At 52.7% G+C, this 23,257-nt stretch overlaps 4 protein-coding genes across 9 annotated transcripts; 2 read left to right on the top strand and 2 right to left on the bottom strand.

The window, feature by feature from the left end:
* Positions 1-173: 173 nt before the first annotated feature.
* NAA60 (N-alpha-acetyltransferase 60, NatF catalytic subunit) lies at positions 174-7,535 on the bottom strand. 2 transcript variants are annotated; one of them, XM_034441425.3, is made up of 7 exons: positions 7,236-7,535; positions 5,616-5,731; positions 3,893-4,022; positions 3,390-3,486; positions 2,798-3,032; positions 2,382-2,545; positions 174-1,996 (listed from the first exon to the last, which is right to left on the bottom strand). In XM_034441425.3, exons 2-6 carry the CDS (start codon positions 5,723-5,725, stop codon positions 2,389-2,391), a joined length of 729 nt encoding a protein of 242 aa, XP_034297316.1. In that variant the 5' UTR covers positions 5,726-5,731; positions 7,236-7,535; the 3' UTR covers positions 174-1,996; positions 2,382-2,388. The 2 variants fall into 2 exon arrangements, with proteins under 2 accessions (XP_034297316.1, XP_034297317.1); XM_034441426.3 differs by lacking the exon at positions 7,236-7,535 and adding an exon at positions 6,890-7,173.
* Positions 7,536-8,166: 631 nt separating this feature from the next.
* INTS15 (integrator complex subunit 15) lies at positions 8,167-11,402 on the bottom strand. 3 transcript variants are annotated; one of them, XM_034441416.3, is made up of 6 exons: positions 11,120-11,402; positions 10,810-11,031; positions 10,562-10,727; positions 9,201-9,719; positions 8,931-8,970; positions 8,167-8,837 (listed from the first exon to the last, which is right to left on the bottom strand). In XM_034441416.3, the coding sequence occupies exons 1-6, from the start codon at positions 11,315-11,317 to the stop codon at positions 8,657-8,659; spliced, it is 1,326 nt and encodes a 441-aa protein (XP_034297307.1). In that variant the 5' UTR covers positions 11,318-11,402; the 3' UTR covers positions 8,167-8,656. The 3 variants fall into 3 exon arrangements, with proteins under 3 accessions (XP_034297307.1, XP_034297308.1, XP_034297309.1); XM_034441417.3 differs by having other exon boundaries at positions 10,810-10,974; positions 11,120-11,399; XM_034441418.3 differs by lacking the exon at positions 10,810-11,031 and having other exon boundaries at positions 11,120-11,379.
* A 4-nt stretch (positions 11,403-11,406) lies between these two features.
* Positions 11,407-22,981, top strand: LOC117679468 (deoxyribonuclease-1-like 2). 2 transcript variants are annotated; one of them, XM_087878748.1, is made up of 11 exons: positions 11,407-12,213; positions 13,526-13,614; positions 13,805-13,888; positions 19,015-19,160; positions 19,403-19,491; positions 19,769-19,852; positions 19,939-20,039; positions 20,347-20,456; positions 20,857-21,011; positions 21,196-21,292; positions 22,319-22,981. In XM_087878748.1, exons 4-11 carry the CDS (start codon positions 19,023-19,025, stop codon positions 22,370-22,372), a joined length of 828 nt encoding a protein of 275 aa, XP_087734874.1. In that variant the 5' UTR covers positions 11,407-12,213; positions 13,526-13,614; positions 13,805-13,888; positions 19,015-19,022; the 3' UTR covers positions 22,373-22,981. The 2 variants fall into 2 exon arrangements, with proteins under 2 accessions (XP_087734874.1, XP_034297313.1); XM_034441422.3 differs by lacking the exons at positions 11,407-12,213; positions 13,526-13,614; positions 13,805-13,888 and adding an exon at positions 17,781-17,918.
* LOC117679467 (deoxyribonuclease-1-like) lies at positions 11,414-16,234 on the top strand. 2 transcript variants are annotated; one of them, XM_060684019.2, is made up of 9 exons: positions 11,414-12,213; positions 13,150-13,299; positions 13,526-13,614; positions 13,805-13,888; positions 14,335-14,444; positions 14,714-14,826; positions 14,959-15,113; positions 15,527-15,623; positions 16,023-16,234. In XM_060684019.2, exons 2-9 carry the CDS (start codon positions 13,159-13,161, stop codon positions 16,074-16,076), a joined length of 843 nt encoding a protein of 280 aa, XP_060540002.2. In that variant the 5' UTR covers positions 11,414-12,213; positions 13,150-13,158; the 3' UTR covers positions 16,077-16,234. The 2 variants fall into 2 exon arrangements, with proteins under 2 accessions (XP_060540002.2, XP_034297311.2); XM_034441420.3 differs by lacking the exon at positions 11,414-12,213 and having other exon boundaries at positions 12,942-13,299.
* Positions 22,982-23,257: the final 276 nt, after the last annotated feature.

Genomic DNA, 23,257 nt, shown 5'->3' with positions numbered 1-23,257 from the left:
AGACAGGTTTCAACTCCCTGTAATTATTTCTGAAAGGATGAGTCCTAGCTGGAGATAGTTGCAAAATGGAAGAAAGGTTGTCCAAACCTGGCCTTGCTCAGTACACCCCTCAAGCTCCACATCTGCTCCCAGTGCATCTCCACCCGGTTTAAAGACGACACTGGAGAATTGCCCACAAAACAAACCCCTTTAATCCAAGAGAGTTAAAAGGACCGGCTGACGTGCTGTTCAATAAATAAGGAGACAGGCCAATACAAATGCCTTTCAGGGGAGGAAGGGGAGAATTTGCTTACACAACAGGCAGGCATACAGGAACGATGGAGAGGCACTATTCAGAAATCAAACTGAAACACTGATGAAACTGCAACGTCAGCATTTCCAAGCAAGAGGTGGTTTGAAAGCACAAAACCTTTCAGGAAGATGCTATGCTGGGCCTGGCATTGAAATGGTCCTTCCACTTGGAAGACGAGCAGCCACATGCAACACAGTCAAGAGATGCCACAGGCCTCTGGCACAAGCCATGTCATTGTGGTGGCATTGTGTGGCCTCACCAACTGAGCAAATTCTGAAGGGTGTTCATTACATCATGATGGTGTCGCTTGTCCCCATGATTGACCCTTAGCCCTTCAGACTTCCCTAACCTTTTACCCCAGACGGTGCCCTCAGGGAGCTGAGGGGGTCCCCAGAGAAGGGTAAAAACTGCCCGAGGTGCCCATAGAGTCTCGTAGGCTATTTTGCCTTCGGCAGCGCAACCAGCCCCTCTGCCCAAGGCCTGCTGGGAGCAAGAGCAGCAACTCTGTGCCACTCCAAACTCTGCAGGGCACAGCGCTGCTCCATGCAGCCAGCTAACTGTAAAGCCTGCCAGCCATAAGCAAGGACTGCAAGCTCCCCCCCCCCCCCCGCATCTTTTTCAAAGCCCTTTTCAAAGTGCGCGCACACACACACAATCTGCCTAAACTCCCCAGGTCCAAGGAGTCCCAGCCAAAGAGCCAAAATGTGAATTCCAGTTTAGCGCTAAAGGTGTAAGCCTGCTGCTTTCTCAAGTGCTTGCAGTAAGCACATGCCTTCCGGAAGGATCAGTTGGGTTATGTAAACTGCCTGGAGATGCAGGTCTTGGGAGGTGATGCTACTTATCTAGGTACAGGAAGGGGAGGGGAGACTCCCCACAGCACCTTTTGAGAAGGATCAGCACTGTTGGCCCTTGAGACAGCTGGAGCTCATCCATGAGAGGGGGAGCCATGCTTTCCCACTGCTACTGAGGGGCCAGAAATATCGTGTAAGGCTGAACACCTGGCCCTTTATCCCAAGAGCTTACACCGGGGATGGAAACCACGTCTGGCCCCGTAGAGGTCCAACGAGCCAAAAGGGCTTAAGATGGCACGCCCATTTTGCGAGGTCTGTTCAAGCCTCCTGCTTCCGCTGGGAAGGAGAGGGGCTCCACTGCAGTTGCCCTCGGGGGCCCAAGGCAGGAGGGAGAGCAGGGCAGCATCTCAGGCCTTGACTTGGGGGCACTTCCCACCCCCAGCTCTTCCCCTACTTCCAGTCCACACTTCAAGGCCAAGTTCAGACTAGCAGAAAGCAAGATATACAGGTGGTGTCTGTCCTTCAGCACACACACATTTTAGCCTCAAAGAGCCAAAGGCTCCCCTGGGCATGAACTGCTCAGCCAAGGGAGGCATTTCTGAAAGGGAGACAAAGATGCCGAGCAATGATCACCCGGGAGGCCTCGGCTGCCAACAGTCCTCTCGGTTCTAAGGCGCCCCTCGTGCCAAGCATCTCCCCACTGCAGAAAGGCTGGTTGGGGGCAGAGCAGCCAGGACATTGCCCTGCAGTGCCGAGGCAGCAGAACTGCCTGTTTTCCTTCTGCTCATACTGAAGAGGGGAAAGTAGCAGCAGCAGCAGCAGGAGGAGGAGGAATTATTCTGCCAAGTCCACAAATGGTTGAGAGTTGGAGCCATGTCAGCTGTGCAACCGCAGAGATGCAGAGAAGGACTCCCTAGAAAAGAACCAGGATTTGGGCCCGTCAGTGAGCAAGTATCTGCTCTGCCAGCCCAGCCCAAACAAATAACTCCACAGGAACGGAGAGGCACCTCCTACTTGCTCCAACCCGGGAGCGTTTTATGACAAATTGTTGATGAATTAACTAGCAAAGGTCATGGAAGGCAACCCTTCCAGGAACACAGCCAAATTGTTGTCCTGAGTTGGGCATCTCTCCCTCCTCACCCCATTTGAATGTATTATTAACATTAATTTTCCCTTACGTTGGTAACTAAGGCAGCTTTTGGAAAAGAGAAACATGGCAATGATGGTCATCAGCCCTGCGTGTCCTGATCCGCCAAGACCACAAAACAAGGCAGTGGGCAGGCTGGGTTGTTGCCTACCTTCAGGTCACATGGTCCGGCTATATTCAATGCCGCTCTTGGCTGAAATGCCCGACCAAGGCAAAAGGCTGCAGAGGATGTTCTGGGCTTGGCGATAAATCCGCTGGGGAATTGTGCAGGGGCTCAGATTGGCCAAAGTCGAGCCGATGTGCTGAAGATAGTCGGTGCCCTGCTGTTAAGGAACCCACCAGACCAGGAGAACAGCTAAAAGCCAGAGGGGATCATGGGGGCCCGCAGTTGCCCACGAGTGCCATGGCAAAGTGTTGCAACCCAGACCTGATGATTTTGCTCTGAGTGCCAGGTCCCTGTAAAAAAATGAGGCTCAGACTTTGGCTTCTCCTCACCCAGACCCGGGAAGTTGTTTCTCAAAACTCACAGACTGGCCAAGGAGCAGCCAGATCATTAGCAAAGGATATAAAATTGTCCACGGCGGGTGTCCCCCATTGATGTAGAGGACGTAAGTGAAGCCATCTTTGAGGACCCCTCTGATGGAATAATAGTAGGGCAAGTAATGATGCTGCTTAAAGTCTCTGTTTTCGTAGAAATGTATTGCCGTGTTGTTGGTGGTCAGGACGTGCAGGTAAATGGCCTTGCAGTGATCCTGGGCAGTGGTCGAAATGTGATCTTTCAGGCTTTCCAACAGAAGAGAACCTGCCACCAGACCAGCAGCCTTGTTAGAAAGGACCCACTGCCATTATATTGGCACAGGGTTTAAACTGATCAGTTCACAGATAACTGGCTCGTTATTCTGGAGCAGGAATTGCTGAACATTCCTTCTCCGCTGCCAGGCTATCTTCTTTCATACCAGGGAATCCATTTGGACGGGATCTTGCCAGGACAGTGGACACACACAATTACAGAGCCGGGTCAGACAAGTAAGATTTGCATTTTAAAAAGCCCTGTGCATAATAACAATGTAGCTCTTGCTCTCCTGACACACATATATAGCCAGTTTTTTTATACCCTATAAATACTTGCAAGCAATACAAATATTAAAAACACGGTTACCTATGCCATGCTTTCGAAATTCTTTCACCACTCCTAGGCTTAGAATGTAAGCAACTTGAGTATCAACAGGAAAACCAGAAGCTAAAATATCACCATCCTAGAGAGAAACTCAAAAGTAAGACACAGTGAGGATACAGATGAACCAAGCCTCTTTTTCAAGCATGCTCAATGTCTATTGAATGTCTGAGAATGGTTTGGATAGGAAGGCAGGAAAGGAGGATTTGGGGCCCATTGGCAAATTTCCCCTTATGCTCAAAGCATTAAAAAAGAGGAAAGGAAACAGGTTGTCCCAAACAAATATCAAGAGGATAAAGACCATGAAGTCTGCCCCAAGTCTCTGTTACTGACACCGTCTCCATCCTTTAAAGCTTCACAATAAAAGCCTGAAGATTAGTGAGTTGCCCTGTCATTGGAAAGCACAAGAATGATTTGGTGGGGAGGCCAGGATGGTTCAAAGGCCTAAGAGAAGCAAAGGCTGTGCAGGGCAGAGCCTCAATATTTACCTCTTTGTGCACTTTGGCTCGACTCTTGATCTCAGCAACTATCATGCCCACAATGGTGCCACGGTAAGTTGCAGCCAGGGAAAAAAACTTTTGGTTGGAGGTGATGTCCTGATACCATGAGTCAGGGTATCTGTGGAAAAACAGCACTGTTATTGTTTGGAAGGAACCAATGATTTTCACATATACAGGGATACCGGTCTCAAACCACAACATCCCAATAAAAAGAAAATGGTCATTAAACATGGTCATTAAACATGGTAGACAACCTTTGCACTAATTAATGCCCATCAAAATATTTTTGTTTACTAGGAAAATTTCTGAGAAATTTATAGAATTAATTTTAGTATTTTAAATTATTAAAATACCGTATTTTTCGGTGTATAAGATGTACCTTTTTACCCACAAAAAGGGGGTGAAAATCTGGGTGCGCCTTATATGCCGAATGTAGCCCCGCCCACCTGCCAGCCCCCACCCTTCAGCCATTTTTGGGCCATTCCAGGCAGCAGGGATCTGGGTCAGGGCACAGCCTGAGGAACAACCCTCTTCGGGACGGTCTGGGGTGGGGGGGAATCTGCCCGGCAGCTTCGGGGAACAAAGCGGGTGCCACGATTTGCGGCTGGTCACCCCTCTGGCCGCCCAGCAAGCAGCTTAGGGCAGGCAATGGCCGCAATGAATGTGCAACGGGAACAAAATTTATTTATTTTTTATTTTATTTCAAATTTATATACCGCGCCTTCTCCCGAGGGACTCAGGGTGGTGTACAGCCAGATAAAAACATACAATACAAACATTAAAAACAATTTCAAAAATATATATTAATTTGGCCCCAGTTTAAAATGATAAACCAATTAAAAATATTTAAAAATATTTAAAAAATATTTAAAAGCATTTTCAGGCGGCAGCACTGCAATCCCCTCCCCAAATCCAAAATGGTTCCCAGTTCCCCGCTGCACATTGCAGGGGAATTGGCCGCCTGCCACCTGAAACGCGGCTCTGATTATTGCACTGGGGAATCCAGGCAGCAGTGGCTGGAAAGGAGGGGCGTTTTTCTTTAGGAGCTCTCGCTCGGCTCGCTCGGCTCCTGGGCGCAGAGGGCTTAGGCGGCAGCTCCTCACATTGCAGGGGAGTGAAGTCATTGCGGCCATTGCCTGCCCTAAGCTGCCTGCTGGGCGGCCAGAGGGGTGACCAGCCACAAATCATGGCACCTGCCTTGTTCCCCGAAGCTGCAGGCAGATTCCCCCCAGACCGTTCCAAAATGCTGGTAGGCAGAGGTAGAATTCTTGTTTTCCTCCCCCAAAATTAAAGTGCATTTTATACGCCGATGCGTCTTATACACTGAAAAATAAGGTACATTTTAGTAGCATTTACTAAATATATCATGCAAATTCCAATTTTATTTTATCAGAAAATGCAAGATGTTTCCAATTCCAATTCAGTCTTTTATGAATCCTACAATTCACTGGCACTAACAAACCTCCAAAACATGGGCCTCCTCCCCAGTGGCACCTGTTAGGTGCTCATGTCAGGCTCCCAGCAAGACATTAAGATTGCTCGGTAGGGAGTTGAATGAGATGATAATTTTATCATCTCGAGATGAAAACATTATAACCTCCAAGTTGTCAACTTTAAGCGGAAACCCAGTTCCATGCTCCCTTTTACACAGTTCAAGGACAGATTTCATTCTGGCCTAGCAAGTGGCTACAGGCAGACAAATGCAACGTACTCAATGGGGAACCAATCACCACAAAGCTGTTTGACCGTATCTATGTCATCATGACACAAAAGGCGAAGGTATATCTCGCTGAGTGCAGTCGGAGGCACCTCCTCTGTCATTCACACCTGCAAAGAAAAGAGAGGCAGTTGGTGGGGCTGAGGGTTTTGCTGCTAGGGTCCTGTTCAACAGTCCTAGCCAGGGTGGATAAAAATCAATGATTTTTTTTAAAAAAATCAAAAAAATTGAATTTTTTTTATTTAAATCAGATTTTTTTGATTTTTATCGAATTTATTTTAATAAAAAACTTTTGGGGTAAAAATCTATCGTAAGATAGCTTTCTATTTAAGATACATAAATAATTTAGTTAATTCAGCATGAAATGGAGCTTAGTTATGTAGCATGAGGTTATATATTCTGCAACACTGGGACTATCGGTGAGTCAACAATGGGTCAAAGGAGTAGCAGAGATGACAGTTGCTCTTTAAAAATTATGATTTAAATCGAGTTGATTTAAATCAAGCCTTTTTACTAGTGATTTAAATCATGATTTAAATTGTGATTTAAATCAACTCGATTTAAATCAAATCCACCCTGGTCCTAGCCCAAATCAAGATTTTCTAAAACTGCAGGAGTTCAGGTTCCAAAGCCCCCAAGCCTGTTATCTGCTCAAGCAATTTATCCGTTGCTTCTTTTGAGCTACAATCCTTTTCCCACCGGAAATTACTGATAAATATTAAGCCAGTAAGGTCTGACGGGCTGAGTAGGCATGGCTAAAACAACACTTAGCAAAATGCTCAAGTAAGACTAAACTAATTGACCAAGTACAAGAGAGCAAGAGTACATGCCCATTACATGAGATGGTAAATTGATACCATACTCTACTCTTGAACAAAAATGCCAAAAAGCCACATTAGTTACATGATAAAATTAAACCTCAGCTAGGGATCTAGATAATAGTTATGTTGCTCTTGCATAAAGCACTATAAATAACCGTGTACACCTACAGCTATACAGACATTTGCCTGTCAGGATCGAGATAAATTAAAAATATATGAGGTCAGAAATACATTGCGGTCAGTTGTACAAATACATGGAGAGGAAAACAACGAAACTGCTCATCTTTATTCTCTCGATAACATCTCTAGAGTTACTCAAGGCAGGAACGATTTCTTTCAATGTCCATTCCTATAACACAACTGAATCCACACTAAGTCCTCCATCCCCCCCCCCAGGGATTAGGCAACAAAACAGCCCTTCAGCCCGCATTTCCCAGCAAGCTTTACAGGGGCGGCTTTTCTTTAGAAGCGCCCGGGGTCGACTGACGCGAAGCAGCCCAGCAAGCGGGTCAACCGTTCTCCAACCCGCTTCGCTCAATAACGCTGGAGGTTTATCACTATCCGGTCAACACCCGTCCAGCAGGTTCGCGCCACCGCCGGGACCCCTGGAAGGCCAGCGGCTGCGGGGTTCCGGTGGCCGAGGCGCGCTTCCCGGGCGGGCCTCCTCGGGCGCTGAGCGGGGCGATCGCGGCCCTAGCCCCGTCTCCAGGGAGAGCCTCCCGGCAAGGCCCGGCAGCCGCGGCCCTGCCCCCCCCACCCCCCGCGAGAAGTGCCGGCCCTCGCGGCCGCTCACCTGAGAAGGGGCGGCAGCTGCCCCGGCTCAGCGCATCCCGGACCAGAAGCAGCAAGGCGGCGGCGGAGGACCCCGCAATAAGGGACCGCCCCATTGGCCACCACAAAGGGTCACCTGACTCGCCTGACCCGAGGCGGGCTGACGCAGGCGCAGTATCTCCGCCGAGCGCTGCTTCTCCCGGGCGATCCTCCACGCCCAGAAGCAGTCTACCGGTTGAGGCCTTCCACGAAGAACAGAACCGGCGTTCCACCTTGGGGCTGCTCCCGACCATGGAAGCTCTATCGTTGCTGTTCTCGCTCTGCCGGGCAGAGACCGAAGCCCAGGAGGGAAGTTCAACTCCGCTCATCGGCAGAGAAATACTGGAATTCCTAATCTGATGGCTCTATACAGAAGCCAAGAAATAAATCTAACTTGCATTGAGGTGCAGCTTATTGACTTTCAGACCAGAAGGCTCCTTCCCAAAAGCGATTTGGGCAAAACACCTACTTTTCTCTGCTGCAAAGCCAATTCCTTCAGTTTTGATTAATATATAAGTCGTCCATCCATATTTCAAAGATTGAGAGAGCATCACTGTTTAAGTCAGGAAGAAATCTGGCCTTTAAAACAAGTCATTAACGAATTTGTGGTTTCTGTCAAACGTCAAGTCCAACAAGCAGCTGATGTCTCAAGTCCAGGGATGAATGGGGGCCCAGAATACATCTCCTTAACTATAAAATGCATTTAAAATTGGAAAATCATCTCTTGACGATGTCATACACTTTTAAAGGGAGGGATCTTTGCTACAGAATGTAAACTCTTCCAAGTAGACCTATAAAATAGTCTTAATCATAATTTGTCAGCTAACTAAAAAGATATTTCAGTGAACATTTTCTCTAATCAAATTTGGATTTACTATCCAACTCCTTGTATAGAAAATGCTAGAGACCACGAGTTTTAAAGCAGAAATCTGTTTTTAAAAATGCACTCAGGTTTTCCACATAAAGACTGACCAAAAAGCTTACAAAATGTGATTTACCTCTCCTTTTGCCATTTTTACATAACTATCCATTCCTTCTGTTTGGGGGAACGGGAAAAAAAAAGTTACCCAAAAAGGTAATTGGCAAAAAAAACCCCACAATCCTGCCTTCCTCTGTAGTTAAAAATCATACCAAGTCAACAATAGGAAGGAAAAGGCTCTTGCCCATTCAAAAGCTGGAACTGTACATCTTATGGCCGATCCATTATGCCTGCATCGGTGTTAAGTCCCCGTTGTTAATGTCCAGCACCATCAGTTCTCTCCTCCCAGAATAGACAATCTCTTTCTCTAAGACTTGTTTCTCTAATAAATATAGAAATCCCCCCCAACACAACCCCAAAACAATGGGCTCTTTTTCTAAGGCTTCCACAAGGCATGGAAAAGTTGAAGTGCTGGAGCCGAGCCTTCAGCGAATGGGCCGGTATGGAAATGCCATGCCCGGCATGAAGGCCTGCACAGGATGAGCAGGGTGAGCGGCGTGGGTAGGGTATCCAAGCGGAGGGGTATGGATGGGGGGATAAAATCCTGGGGGCAGAGCAGCATGGGCTGGCGGTTGGACTGGACCCAAAATCACCAGCTGGAGCAAGCTGCGGAGGAAGGAGAAGAGACATGCCTCAGTGGTGGGTGGGTTAGCATCGCTCCCCTGCCCTGCTTCTGTGAAGTATGGCACACTTCCTTACTTGTTATGCGGCAGTCCAGAGCACACTGTCCTTAGATTCTCTGAAAGCAGAGAACAAAGTAATTAGATTAAGGGGTAAAAATCAATGTGGTCCATCTGCTGTTTTACAACTGCCCCACCCAAGACTGCCCCAGATTACCTAAGAGAAGGCTGCAGGAGCATAAGGGAAATTAGAAGGAGCAGATCTGGAAATAGAGATATTTCACTTTGTCCCCCCCTTTTCTCTGCTCAAAAGCGCACCCTCAGGTTGACCATTCGCACAAATACTTACCTCTTGTCCAAAGCAACACTCCAGAGGCCATGGCCACCTGCAAGACCTGGGCCAGCCGGTCCAGTGCCAGCTCGATCTCCTTGGCTGCGTGGAGAGGGTTCAGCTTGTCAGAGAGGAGGCGCACGTCCTCCACCAGGGAAGCCATTTGCTCCCCAGTCACCAGCCCAAGACGTCCATACAGGTTCTTCTCGGTCAAGTGCCCCTGAAGCAGCATCAGCACCTGAAGGATGCTGAGGTGCAGCTTGGAATATAGCAGGTGACAGTCCCTGTCAAAGCTGTCCGGCAAGTCCATCTTCCCGCCAAGAGCCCCATTGGAGGGAGGCAGCTTTCGTCTCTTGTAAGCCAACGGGGCTTTCACACACCAGCAGATCAGGCCACAGAGTGGGGTGAGCTCAAGAAAGCCAATGGGTGGGCTTGTTACAATTGGTGTGTTCAGAAAGGTGATCAGGATCAACCGAGGGTCTTCGAAGATCCAGGAGACGATCATCTCCAGCAAATCAGGGGAAGGGATGAGCTCATCTGGAAAAGGGCAACAAAATGTTGGTGGGGAGATAGCAGCCAATCAACATGTGGCTCAGCTAACATATGTAGGGACTCTTGGGTGGAAAATAGATTTGGATTTTTTAAATCTTACCTTTATTAGTTTTATAACGCGGTGAACATAACCAATGTTCCTTCCTTCTATTTTCCACACAATCACAACCCTGTGTGGTCGGTTGGGTTGAGAGACAGCGACTGGTCCAAAGTCACCCAGCCGGCTTTCATGCCCCCAGGGAGGCCTAGAACTCTCCATCTCCTGGTCTCTAGGCCAGTATCTGAACTATTAAACCAAAGTGGATCTCAGTTGTTCTAGAACGGTTTGTGTTTACATGTTCTAGAACTGGACATTAGCTTCCCCTTACTTCCAGATACTGCCTCTGCCATTGTCTGTCACAGCGTTTCAACAATGGCCACATTTATTTCACTACAACTGGAAAGAACCTCCCCATGAAACACCCAAGGCAGCTAATAACGCAGAAAGGTTAACGAAGACTGAATAACTGTGTTAGTGAAGCAAAAGGAACACAAACACTTTGATAGGCCAGAAGAGCCGACTACTCAGCCACCTTAAAGTACCTACCCGGAGGGTGGGTGCCCACAAGCACTCATTGCAGCAATTAGGATCCCCAGGAGCCCTGGGGTCACGGGCAAGGTAGATCACCCCTGGCCCTGCCCAGTTATCTGCAGGCCAGTTACAACATCCCAGCCAGGCGCAGGCATTAGGACCAGCTGGGACTCTTGGAGCCAGGACCCCGTGGCGCATACAGGATGGCTGAATGTGGGCAGCAGCCCCCGCGTCCCTCGGGCAGAGAGGACGGTACCTGAGGACAGGTCGTAGAGCATGGCGACGGCAGTGATGAACTGGCAGCAGAATCGAGGGCTGGCGCTGAAGATGTGCTGGAGGGTCTGGACAGAGCCGGGCCCCAGGCTGCAGTAATCGTCCACCAGCGCCCGCGCCAGCCTCACGCAGTAGACGGCCGGGGTACGCTGCAAGACAGAGCCCATGCTTGGGTCAGGGTGAGGCCGGCTGGGACCCTTGCCCGCCCGCCGCCGCCTCCCGGGGGCGCACCTGCAGCCAGGAGGCCACGCACTCGAGCACGGGCACCCGGCCGACGGCCACGGCCACGGAGACCAGCTTGCCCAGCAGCGCCATGCGGCTGTCGTCCGCCTTGTTGCCCTGCGGGGCGAAGAGCGCCGAGAAGACCACCTGCCGCACCGCCTCCTTGCTCTGCTCCTGGAAGTAGCCGCAGAGGGTCTCCAGCAGCTGCAGCTCCTGCACCGCCGTCAGCCTCTGCGGGCACAGCGGGGCGTCAGGCGCGCAGCCCCCACGGGCCCCCAGGGAGCCCCGGCCGCCCGCCCGCCCGCCGCCCGCCGCCCACCTTGGGCTGCGCCCCGCCGCGCTCCTGCAGCGCCTGGAAGACGAACTCCTCCAGCAGCTCCACCGGGCCCGCGTCCCCGGGCGGCAGCGCCGCCGCGCTCTGCAGCTGCCCGCTGACCAGCACGTCCAGGTGGTAGAGCGCCTCCTTGGCGGCGCTCAGCGCGTCCCGGCGGAGCAGCGCGTGGCGGACCTCGCTCATGGCCGACCTCCCCGCCGCCGCCGCCGCGCTCAGCCGCGAGCGACGGCGGCCCGCTCGGGCCAAAAAGGGCGGAGCTCCGCAGCGCCCCCTGCCGGCAGCGCCGCGCGCACGTGGCCCGCCTGGTTCCCAGTCTGGGTGGTTGGGGGTGGTGGGGTAGAGCGGGGGGGATGCCTTCCCCACCCCCGCTTCCCCGCGATGCCTCACCCTTGTCCCCGTCGTTCCGGGGAGTCGCCCCTGCCGGCCCCCGGGAGGCTGCCACGCTGGCCGGCTTGGCCCGGGAGCTGAGAAGCCGGCAGGTGCGCTTCAAGGCCCCGCTCGGCCAGGTGCGCCCCGAGACCTTGATCCGGAGCTGCGGCCGCGAGGGCAGAGCGTGGTGGGCGAGGAGGCCCAGCCCAGAGGGCAGAAGAGGCCCTGAACGTCCTCTTTAGGGTGGGCCGCGCAGCTCCTGGGTCCTCCCCTGGCAGAAAGCGCCCCTGCGGCCCCTGCTCGCTCAGGTCGTCTTCTTCAGCCTGGCCTTTCCCCACCATCCACGCGATCAGGTTCCGCCGAACTGGAGGGTCTTCGTGCCCTCTTTGTGCCCTGCCAGCTTAGCTCTGGCCTTCCACGCGGCCATTGGGCATCAGTGTTAAAGCGGTTGGCATCGCAAGCAACGGTCTGGGTGCTGCTCGTAGAACACGTGGCCATATCACTAGTTTCCCCACATTTTCTCTGCTGTTGGTGCAATGCCCATCTGCCCTTGGACCATATCGCTGCTGACGTGGTCAAGAAGGGGCATGCCCGATGCCAACACCTACTCAGATAAGAAACAGAATAAACAGCTGCCAAGGCCAGGGGTCCAGCCTATTTAAGGGAGCCAGAAAATCTGCTACCCCACTAGCAGGACTGGACCTGTGCAGGTAAGGAGCAGCTCTGCCCCTCCTGGAACATTTTTCGAAGCCCTCCTTTGGCTGACCCAGAGCATCAGGGGACACCAGCACTGGGGGTGAGACCTTTCTGACCCTCAGAGTTTGGCTGGACAGAGGGAGCAGGATGCTCCCATGCCTAAGTGCCTCCTGAGCGCACTTAGAGAGCCAGGTGGGGTTAGTGGTGAAGGTGCTGGCCTAAAAACCAAGAGAGGGTGAGTCCCTCTCAGATTGGTGCTTTTGTCCCCAGTTCTGGCATGTCTTTCCGTGCCTTCACCTGGCTGCATCTCTACCCTACCTGTCTGCCAGGAAAACCGGCCCTAACAACTGGACGTAGCAGTGCTGTCTTCAGAAATTCCCAGCCACAGGACAGCAGTCCATCCAAAATCCTCCTTGGGGGGGAAATGTTCATTTCCCATCTTGCATTGAGCCCATTCACTGCCTGGCTGATATGCTCGTCATTGCCAAGCCCAGGGCATCCAACTCTGTCAGCTAATCGAGCGAAAGCCTTCCAAATTCTCCCCTGACTTTCCCCAGGGATGGTGAAGTGCCCTCCCCTGCCCCACGTGTAAGTTTCCAAATTCAAGTGAAGTGCCACCTCCTGCATGATTCTGTGGCATTTGTAGACACCTGAAATTATGGAGCGTGGCAAATGCCTCTGTTGTAAGTTTACAAGCAAATCAAGAGAATTCCCCTTGCATTTGACCAATGGCCGAGCACACCTGCTGCAGAGGTTCATGCCACTACAAGCATTGTGCCAGGCCAGCTTTCTTCTTCACCCTGTTTGGATAATGTCCTATCAACACATCAGGAATGCTTCTTGGTTGCCCTGGCAGCCAAGCGCTCTCTGCGCTTGGCAGAAAGCGCAGGGCCCAGCTGCCTCCTGGGAGCGCCAGTGTCACACCCTCCATGCTCCCTTCTCTTGTACAGGACGAGGCCATGAAGACCCTCTTGCTGGCGCTCCTTGGGGTGGCTTCCCTCTTGCAGCTCACCCTCTCCCTGAGAATCGGCGCTTTCAACATCAGGGCTTTTGGGGACAAAAAGCTGTCCAACCAGACCATCTCCAGCTCCATTGTCAGAGTGAGTCCCTCTGACTGCACTGGGGAGACTCTTCTCTGGCAGCCTGGCCCATCGTCCCCTCGTGCCCATCCATGGCCCAGGAACAGCTTTCCTTGGGCTGAGGTCCCAGCTGCCCCAGAGCTCGCCTGCCCCACTCGGCCAGATCGCTCTCTCTCAGCCTGCTGACCCAGAGCTGCCTGCCCTCTTTTGCTGCAGACAGACAGGTTCCTCTGCTTTGTCCCTCCAGATACTGACCACCTACGACCTTGTCCTGATCCAGGAAGTCCGAGACGCTGACCTGAGCGCGGTCAAGAAGCTGATGCAGCTAGTCAATGGGTGAGTTTCACAGCTGCTGAGGGGGACGAAGCCCCTTATGGAGGCAAAGCAGAGTGTGGAGACCTCCGCCTCCCTAGCAAATGCTTTTTCCTGGTGGGTGGATTTTTCCTTTGGGAGACCCTTGAGCAAGTACAGAGTTCAGCAGGCCTGGTGGAGATGACTGCCCCCCAGCATGATCTTTCTTCACCAGGGCATCGCCAGATCCCTTCGGCTACTTGATCAGCAAGCCTCTGGGGCGCAACAGCTATAAGGAGCAGTACCTCTTCGTTTACAGGTAGGGCCCAAGTGGAAACATCACCCAGGCAGCTGCCAAAGAGATCCTGAAGATCGTTGCTGATCTGCTGCTGCTGGTGCCAGTCAGTTTCTGGATCTCAGCAAGTCTCCTTTTCCTCACTATTCTGTGCATTTCCCTCTCTCTCTTTCTCACATACACACACACACACACACACACACACCAGGCTTTGAAGTCCTTTGCTGTTGTTGTTTTGTTTTCTATAGACTAATTGTTTTTCTGCTTTGTTCTTAATGCCCTCAGACATCCTTGTTGGAAAGATGGGAGATTTATTTATAAAAATAAATGCCTGCCATCCCTCTGCTCCTCTCCCTTCCCACCCTTCCCCATCTGCCCCTCCAGCTTCCGAGGGGAAGATCTTTAGCAGTGGGGGAGGACAAGAGCCACTGGAGGGGGAGAAACTGGTGGCTGCTATTCTCTTGGTCCAGGCAGGACAGGGTCTCTCCAGTGGAGAGCTACTATTATGACGACGGCTGTGAGCCCTACGGCAACTTCAGCAGGGAGCCCTTCATTGTCAAATTTGCTGTCCCTCAAGCAGGTGAGCAGCCCTGCTGGACTTCTCAGGTGGCCTGTAAGCTTGGCAAGCCAGGCTGTGGCCGGCCAGCGTCTTGGTACAGTTCAGTGCAGCAAGGAGTAAAGGCTGGTGCAGGGCAGCCCTCCCCAAAAAGTAGGCCAAGCAACTTCTGGGAGAGGGGCAGCCCCACCAAGGGAACTAGTGGCAGGAAACACCTGGCAAAGGGAAGCATTTAGGCTGGGGGGGAGTCTCTTCTGCAAGCCACCTTCTCTGTTTGCCACCCCCCTCCCCAGCGGTGGAAGAGCTGGTCCTGGTGCCCCTGCACGCAGCTCCCGAAGCCGCAGTGACTGAGATTGACTCTCTCTATGACGTCTACCAGGATGTGAAAGACAGGTGGGGGGCCACGGTAAGCGCCTCCCTTGGAAGGGCTCCAGGGCCCCATTCCCCTTCAACACAAAGCTGGAGAGCTGCGGGCTGGTGGAATAGTTGCCATCCACCCCAGTGCCAGGCGGACACATGCTACTCTTTCCCCTGGCAGGATGCCCTCCTCCTGGGAGACTTCAATGCCGACTGTAACTACGTCCAGGCGGAGGACTGGCCCTCCATCCGCCTGCGCTCCAGCAAGGACTTCCAGTGGCTCATCCCAGACACGGCAGATACCACGGTGACCAACACCATCTGTGCCTACGACAGGTGGGAGGAGTGGGCAGCTCTCAGTTGGGCAGAGGGGGAATGGCGGGCACCCTTTTCTTACAACCTCCCGTGCAGGCAGCCACTGCCTTCAGTACTCGCCAGCCAGCCATGGCTGGGACTGACCAGTCTATCCCCAGCCAGCGCTAATCAGAGGCCTCCCTGGGAAGGCCAGGAACAGCCGCAGAGCATTTACCTGCCCAGATGCTAGAAGGAGCATACTCTTCTTTGGGCAAGTGCCCAGAAGGACTTCCTTGCCCACCAACTGGCACAGTCCCGTTTTAAAACCATCTCTCTTGCTTCATCCATGGTTAGCAACCACACCTCCAATTCCCTTCACAAAGCTTTCAGCTCTCCCTGAGCTTCCCGTCACCCTCAGGCTTCATGTGCTCTTTTCCAACGGTGTCTGGCTTCAGGATTGTGGCAGTGGGTTCAAAGCTGAGAGAGAGCATCCTGCCTGCAACAGCCAAAGTGGACGACTTCCAGAAGACCCTGAAGTTGAGCTCCAAAGATGTGAGAGTTCCTTCGCAACCTCTGGGGGAGAAGAGAGAGGAGGGGTGAAACATCTGGCGGGTCAGGAGGGGTGGTCTGAACCTGAAAACTGCCTCCATCCTGGAACACACCCTGGGCCTCTCTGACCCTTCCCAAGAGAAAAACCACTTTTGTGAGTTGAAGCGGTTTGAGGCCAGGGGACGAGAGCTGCTTTTTGGGCATGACTCCGGGCTCTGCCACAGCTTCCCTTGTTACAAAAGAGGGCTGGAGGTTCCAAGGTTCTCCACCCCAAATCCTTGTGTTGGAGACGCATTATGGAAGGTTTGCTTTGCGGCCTGCTACCCATTCTTGAACACAGCAGCGCTGAGCCTGATCCAGAAATTTGGCTCCTGCTCTAATGTGTGTGTTTGCCCTTGGCAGGCCTTGGCTGTAAGTGACCATTTCCCGGTGGAGGTGACCCTGAAATCCACCTGAGCCTTCCAGGCCTAGCCAGCCAGTTCGAAGAAGCCGCTTTGATTCCCTCAGAGCCTAGCATGGCTCCCTTCACAGGCCCAGGAGACGGGCAAAACCTCAGCAGGCGCTCTTTCTGACAAACAGAAGCTTAAATAATAAAAAGATTAGTTGCATTCAAATGCTTTTATGGGTTTGATGAGTGACAACAATGCCAAATGAAAAACATTCACAGAGAACAAATAAGCACCTGGAGAACATGGCTGGTTACCGGAAAGGTGCCTCTGCCTGGCCACTCCCCTCCAGGGCAGCCAAGGGCGCGTTCCTTGCAGCCAGAGACTGTCCAGGCCCAGGAACTGTGCAGACAGAAGCTGTGCAGCCCACCCTGGCCCGGCTGCTGGCTGTTGGGACATCCACCACCCACACCCCCAGAAGGTTGCCAGGAGATGCCTTAATCCTTCAGCCTGGATGCCTGTGCCAAAAGGGGCTGTTACACCCCCTGAGCGGAGGGATTGCCAGCGCCAGTCATTGCTGCCCTGGCTGCTCCTCAAGCGTTCTCGCCCCTTGCAAACCCCTTGAGGGTCTCAGCCTGACTCCAATGCCTCAGGTGATGGGCTGCTATTGGCACGCTGGGTCCAGAGATTGCGAACTATCCAGCCTTGCAGCAAGCCGAGGGCTCTTTCCCAAGGCCACTTGCATCCTGTAGAGCACAAGAGTAGAGTTGTGCAAAGGATGCAGCAGCCACAGCAGTTGTGAAAGATGGCCGGCTATTTCCAGCTGCTCTCACCAGTCAGGTCTACCATCCCCCTCAGCCAGCCAGCATCCACCCTGCTGCTTCTGGGCTTGTCCACCTGTCAGGCAAATGGGCATCATGAGGGACCATAGTTTACTCTGGATACCACAACTGAGTTACTGTAATCCAAGGACAACCCACCATGACTGGGTTCACGTGAGACACAAAGCAGCTACATCATGTGTGAATGCAAAGGGTCGGTCTGGTTGGACGTCTCTAAGCAGGTTCTGCTGAGCTGCCAAGGGTTACCTGGATTCCCTTGGGCACAGCTCTTTGGAACTGGGAGCAGCCATCTTGGTCCCCAAACTCACCATCACTGCTTCAGATGAGGACCCTTATCCCTGCCTGGGAAGAGCAAGCAGGGACTCTTCCCCCTCCTCTCCCCAATTCACACCCCACTTCTGCCTCCACTGACCCCAAGGATGGACCCACAGGATAGTCTCCCCTTTGTCTTCCAAGGCTGCTGTTCAAGTTGCTCTGCAGTCCCACTCCAGTCGGCTTTTTACACGGCATGCTTGGCCCTCGGCAATTCTCCAGCTCAGCATGTTTTCCACATTCCATTCTAAAACTGGAAGAACATTTCAACCCAATTTTAAAATCTTGAGTGACAAGTTTGTTCTATAATTGAGAAGTCACTGGGCAAGCCCAGGATGGACTCAGCCCTTTGGGCAAGGGGCAGCAAGTCTTCAGCTAAAATCCAACTGGTAAAAATTCTCGGCAAACCTGCGTGCTTAGCAAGTTCAACCTGTTGACCATCCAAGAGTTGAGTAATGGCTGTGTGGGAAGGGAGGAAGAGCAACCCCTGCGCAACAGCTTCTGCGGCTTTGGTGAGCCAAGAGCTGCCGGGGCTTCCCAGGGTGGAGTCAGCAAGACTCAGAGCATCCTCTCCACCCCCACCAGGGCAGGGCCCTTGCATCACTGCAGCCAAGTGGCAGGTGGGGGGGACGGAGGTATCTCTCTTCTCCTCTTAATACCTGGCGCAGTTTCAAACGGAGGGAGAAGCCGGATACACCAGGGCTCAGAGGGAGTTTAGAGGCTCTGCCAAGCCACCTTTGGACTTCAAGGAATTCAAGGTAGGCACCTTCTTAGTGGAGGCCTTCGAAGCTCCCTGGCTCTGCCCTTGGAGGAGGGAATGGCCATTTTCTCACTCCTTGCTCCCTCTTCTTTTGGGATCCCTTCAAGGAAATGAACTGCTGGTTAGATTGGCACAAAGCTTTTGGAGCTCACAGCGACAAAACCTTGGAGGAGGTTTGGCAATAGACAACAGCTGGGATGGCTCTAATGAAGAATAAACTCTCTCACAGAAGGGGGAAATTCCTTGCTCAGCCCTAGGGTGCTCTGCACCAGAAGCCCTCCACTGTAGGGAGGCAGTCCAAAGGCCAAGCTGAGGTCCAGCAGCAAGGAAGGGGGCTGACAGCAAAGCGAAGCAGTGCCAGCAGGAAGGGCTCAGCCAGCTGCATTCCCCAAGTGTAATGGGTGGGGGAGGAACAGAGCATGGCTGCCCCAAAAAAACTGAGGAAATGAAGACAGGCGGTACAGCAGAGTGGTCAGCTTGAGCACGCATCCTTTATTATGTTACTGAACTGGTTTGTTTGGCATTTATTGTGAGTAATAAATATGCTAAGTCAGATGACATCAGGCCCAATTCAGTGAAATCTGCTGGGCTTTTTTGGTCTTCTCTGCTGAATCTCTAAAGAGGCCAGGGATGCCGTCTGCAGAACAGAGCAGATGGGCAGGGGAGCCATGGTCCAGGGCCACAAAGTTGAGCAGGGACCGTCTCAGGCTCTCTGCTTGGGGAGGAACTGGGATGAGCTGCACATGGTCAGGCGAACAAGGTTCCCAGTCTGTTTTTGAGAAATTCAGGAAGATCCGGGCTGACTTCCCAAGGGCCCCAGGGAGCCCAGCGCTGCTCCTGTCTGAGTGGCCCTAAGGGGAGCATTGGGGAGGCTTCTCAGATGGTTTTCTGCTCTTGCATCTCATGGGTTGCGTTGGAAACACACCTCCAGTTTGAAAACGGACAGAGCAACAGAGAGCCATTTGGGGGCTGTCAGTGCAGCCCCACCGCCAGTTGGGAAAAGCCACAGTAGCAGCTGACCATGAAGTCAAATTGCGGGTAGCCACTCTGCCTCGTCCACATCCCTCTTCTCTCCCCCCCCCCTCCCACTTTAGGCAGCAGCATGAAACTAGCAGCTGTCTTCCCTGGGCTGGCCTCGATGCTCCATGCAGCAGCAGCCCTGCACATCTGTGCCTTCAACATCCGGAGTTTTGGAGACACCAAACTGTCAGACCAGAGTGTTTCCAAAATTATTGTGAAGGTGAGGGCAGGTAACTGTTAGTGGTCAGATGGCAGGCCAGCTCAGAAGCAGAGGAAGGTGACTTGTCAGTAGATGGCGTCCCTGCTCAAGAGGTATTGGTGCTGAAAAGTATGTTGGGAAGAAGGGCCCTGTCAGGTCCACCTGTGGGGGCAGCTGGCTTCCATCTGCCTAGAGGGCCCTTCTGCCCACCTTCCCATGCCAGCACCTGCCATTCACACCCAAGCTGTGCTCGCCCATTTCAGATCCTGTCCCGATACGACCTTGTCCTAGTGCAAGAGGTGAGGGATGCTGATCTCAGCGCAGTCCAGGAACTGCTGGAGCGACTCAACAGGTAATGAAGCGGCTCGGAGTCAGCGGGGTGAGGAGTGAGGCTCGTGGCTGGTTTTCTCCCTTGCCAAATGCACTCCCGGGGCAAAATGGCGCCTGCCTGGTTTACGCAGCAAGGACTAAACAGGAGGAACTCTGGGCAGGTCGTGGTCCCTGCCTAGGCTTGGAAAAAACACCCGAAGTGCTGAAAGGACCAGCCTGAGATGGGGAGGGGGGGGGTTGCTTGGCTGCCCTGTTCAGACCACAGCCCTGGGGTTGCTGTACCATTTCTTGTCTTGCAGAGCCTCCAAGCACTCTTACGACTACGTGACCAGCGAGTCGTTGGGCCGGGAGAACTACAAAGAGATGTATCTCTTCCTGTACAGGTAGGGCTTGCAGGTGCCCTTCTCAGAAAGCGAGGCTGGCCCCTTTCCCACTCCTCCTCCTTTCACTCTCTCGGCTTCCCTTCCAGGACACAGAGCTTCTCTCTTGTGGATCAGGACCAGTACCCCAACCCCGACAGCACCTTCAGCAGGCCTCCGTTCATCGTTAAGTTCGCTGCTTCTAGCTCAAGTGAGTGAAGCCAAAGGCTGGGCCAGTTTCATACCAGATTAAGAGCCGGCATTTCCTGCAGTCCAAGTCAGGGAACAAATCGGATCAAGGAAGGAATGCTCTGGGGAAGCAGGCAGGAGGCCAGGGGTCCAAGACAACGGCTAGGCCAACAGATCCACAAGGCACCACCTTCCCAGAGCAGCCATTCTTATTCCTTTCCTAAAGGCTTCAGGGCACAGATTCTGCTCCACACCCGCCCATCCCGTTCTCTCCTGGGGGTAACCATGGGACCAGTGCCGTTTGGGGCACTGACTTGGTTCTTTTGCAGAGAACGAGCTGGTGCTGGTGCCCCTTCATACCCCTCCCAGTGAGGCTGTGGCAGAAATCGATGCTCTCTACGACGTCTATCTGAAGATCATTGACAAGTGGCAGACCGATGTAAGCAGCTGGGCCCCACGGGGTGAGCAGAGGCCCTGCCGCTCGCTGTGAGCGTTGCATGCAGAGGAGCCATTCTTCAGGACACCTTTTGGCCCATGCAGAAGCTTCTGATGGGCCCACTTCGCCTGCTTTCTCCAAACTGGCCTCCTCCAGAAGTGCAGGGAGTCACTGTCACGCTCTGGAGGATGCCAGGAGGAAGGTGGTTGGGTGTCAAGTGTTACAACAAAAGTAGCATCAGCCTTTATTGTCCCAACTGCAGGGTTGGGAAAGGGTGGGAGGAGAGTTAATCAGAGCAGCTAGCTGGCTACCCAGAGAGGCAGGGAGAGCCCCACCCGGGCAGATCCAGGAAACACATAAGACGTCAACCTCCACACCTTTCCCATAACCTGTTGCTTGGCAGAACATCATGTTCCTGGGGGATTTTAATGCCGATTGCAGCTATGTGGGGAAGAAAGACTGGAGCTCCGTCCGTCTGCGCACCAGCGAGGTTTTCCATTGGCTCATCTCAGATGACACAGACACCACCGTGGGTAACTCCGACTGTGCCTACGACAGGTGAGGGGGCAGCGGCCTTCACAAATGCTGAAGGCAACAGCTCTCCAGTATCCAGGACGACCGGGCATCAGAGCCAAATTATCCCTGGACTTTCTCTCCCCTCTGGCTCCCCAGAAGCCCCCTTGCAAAAGGGCACATCCCCAAGGAAAGCTCTCCTTCACTGGCATTATATTTGTGCTTTTAGGATTGTGGTGAGCGGCTCGAAGCTAAGGAAGTGGATTGTGCCCAAGTCCGCCAAAGTGTTTGACTTCCAGAGGGCATTCAAGCTGAGCCAAGAGGAGGTAAAATTTCACCCTAGAAGCCCTGATATTTCATCTAGCGTTCTAATTTAAGGCCTAGAAAGATGCCAATCTACAACTAAGGACTATTACCGTACATTTTGGAGTATAAGACGCACTTTTTCCCTCCTAAAAGAGGGTGGAAATGTTGGTGCATCTTATATACCGAATACAGCCATTTTTGGCCTCCCAAAGCCCTGTGCATCCCATTTTTGCAAAAACGTGGGGCACACTGAGGGTTTGGGAAGCCTGCAGAGTGCTCCTGTGGGCTGGGGAGGGCAAAAACACCCCTGCTTTTGCAAAAAAAACCTGACCCTCTTTTGGCCTCCCAAGCCCCCCCCCCCATCGCGTTTTTGCCCTCCCCAGCCCCCAGGACCACTATGCAGGCCTCCCAAATCCTCTGCACACTCTTTTTGTGAAAAATGGGATGCGCAGAGGGCTTGGGAAACCTGCAGAGTGCTCCTGGGGGCCAGGAAGGGCAAAAACTTTTTTTTCTTGCTTCCCTCTTCGAAATCTTGGTGTATCTTATATACCGGTGCATCTTATAGTCCGAAAAATACGGTAATTAAGAATATTCCCTACCTCCTGTGTATTTCAGATCCCAGGCAGAGGACAATAAACGGTTACCATAAAAGGATGCCAGTGATTTGAAGTGTGTAATCACACTTACCCTGGGATCCATCTCCTGGGTGGGGGGATCACAAAGGCTCTTTTTGCACTTCTACCTGATGTGGACCACTCAAATCAAGGATGCAGTCAGCCCTTGGGTGTAGCTCCATGCCCTGAATCACACAAGCAGCCCCTCTAGTGATTTCAGTTCTGCTCCACATCCCTCTTGTGCTTGTCACAACCACCTCAGGACTGCTTGGCCATTCAGAGCCAGACACACCAGGGTCTCAAAAGCAGCTGGGCAGCCAAGCTCCTAATGCTGAGCTCAGGAGGCCTCTGCCTGCTGTCCCAGAGCCCCAGCCAGCCTCCTTATGCTATCCAAGGGGCATCCTGACTTCTCCCACTTTCTCCTCATCGCAGGCTCTGGCTGTTAGTGATCATTTCCCCGTGGAAGTGGAGCTGACATCCTCCTGAAGCTCTCTGTTGCCAGGCTACTTGGCCTTACAAGGGTGGGAAGAGAGGATGTAGGGCTTCTTGCCACAGCCTCACCACTCTGCAGGCACCAGCACCACGTATCCTGCCTTGCAAGTCACCTCTGGATTTCCGGTGACTTGGATTCCCACTGGGCCTTGGGTTGACTGGGACCTGGGATCCTGAAGGAACGGCTTCTTCAGAGTTTCTGAGCTGGAAGTGCGCTTGGACTTCTTACACAACTGCTCCAGCCTGGGCGACAGCCACCACATCCAACAAGAGTCCCATCTTTCCAACCCTTTTTCTGCTGGGTCTCCCCCACCTCCTTGTCCTTTCCAGCCCCTGCTAAGCCAGAGGCAAGCAAAGGACGCTGGAAAGGCTAGGATGCCTGCTTCTCGGGCCAGGTCTCCCTCCAGACAACTGGACAGGCCTTGTCCAAATGGGGAAGGCTGCGGTGTGGTCTTGTAACAGGCTGGAGATATACAGCACAAATCCTTAGTTGGCTGCAAAAGTCTTCTGAGAACTCAGAGACCGTAACACTCAGCTTAACCTACCTCTTAACCTACAGCTTTTGGACAAACAGCGTGATAAAAAAAATACTAACTTAGCAAAGGAGTTGAGTTCCATTTTTTAACAGCCGTCCATTCAGAACACAAACTCCAAGGAATTTCTACTCAGGGCGGGGAGTATAGGACAGTCACCTGGTTAACTTTAAAAGCCATTCAAACTGCTCAGAGAAGCCAAACTCTGCCCCCCCCCCCCCGATGAGAACAATCCCGGTCCAAAGTGTCTTGAGCAGCTCTTGAGAACATGCAGGTCACCCCCAAAGGAGAAACTGCTTTAGAGAATCAATGCCTAGATCTGGATTCCCCCACAGACTGGAAAAAA

The sequence above is a fragment of the Pantherophis guttatus genome, chromosome 14, assembly GCF_059756535.1.
Source record: "Pantherophis guttatus breed Tessera chromosome 14, ASM5975653v1, whole genome shotgun sequence".
In the NCBI taxonomy this organism is placed as follows: Eukaryota; Metazoa; Chordata; class Lepidosauria; order Squamata; family Colubridae; genus Pantherophis; species Pantherophis guttatus.
Note: the sequence above shows the minus strand (reverse complement) of the source record. Positions and strands in the feature narration are given on the sequence as shown.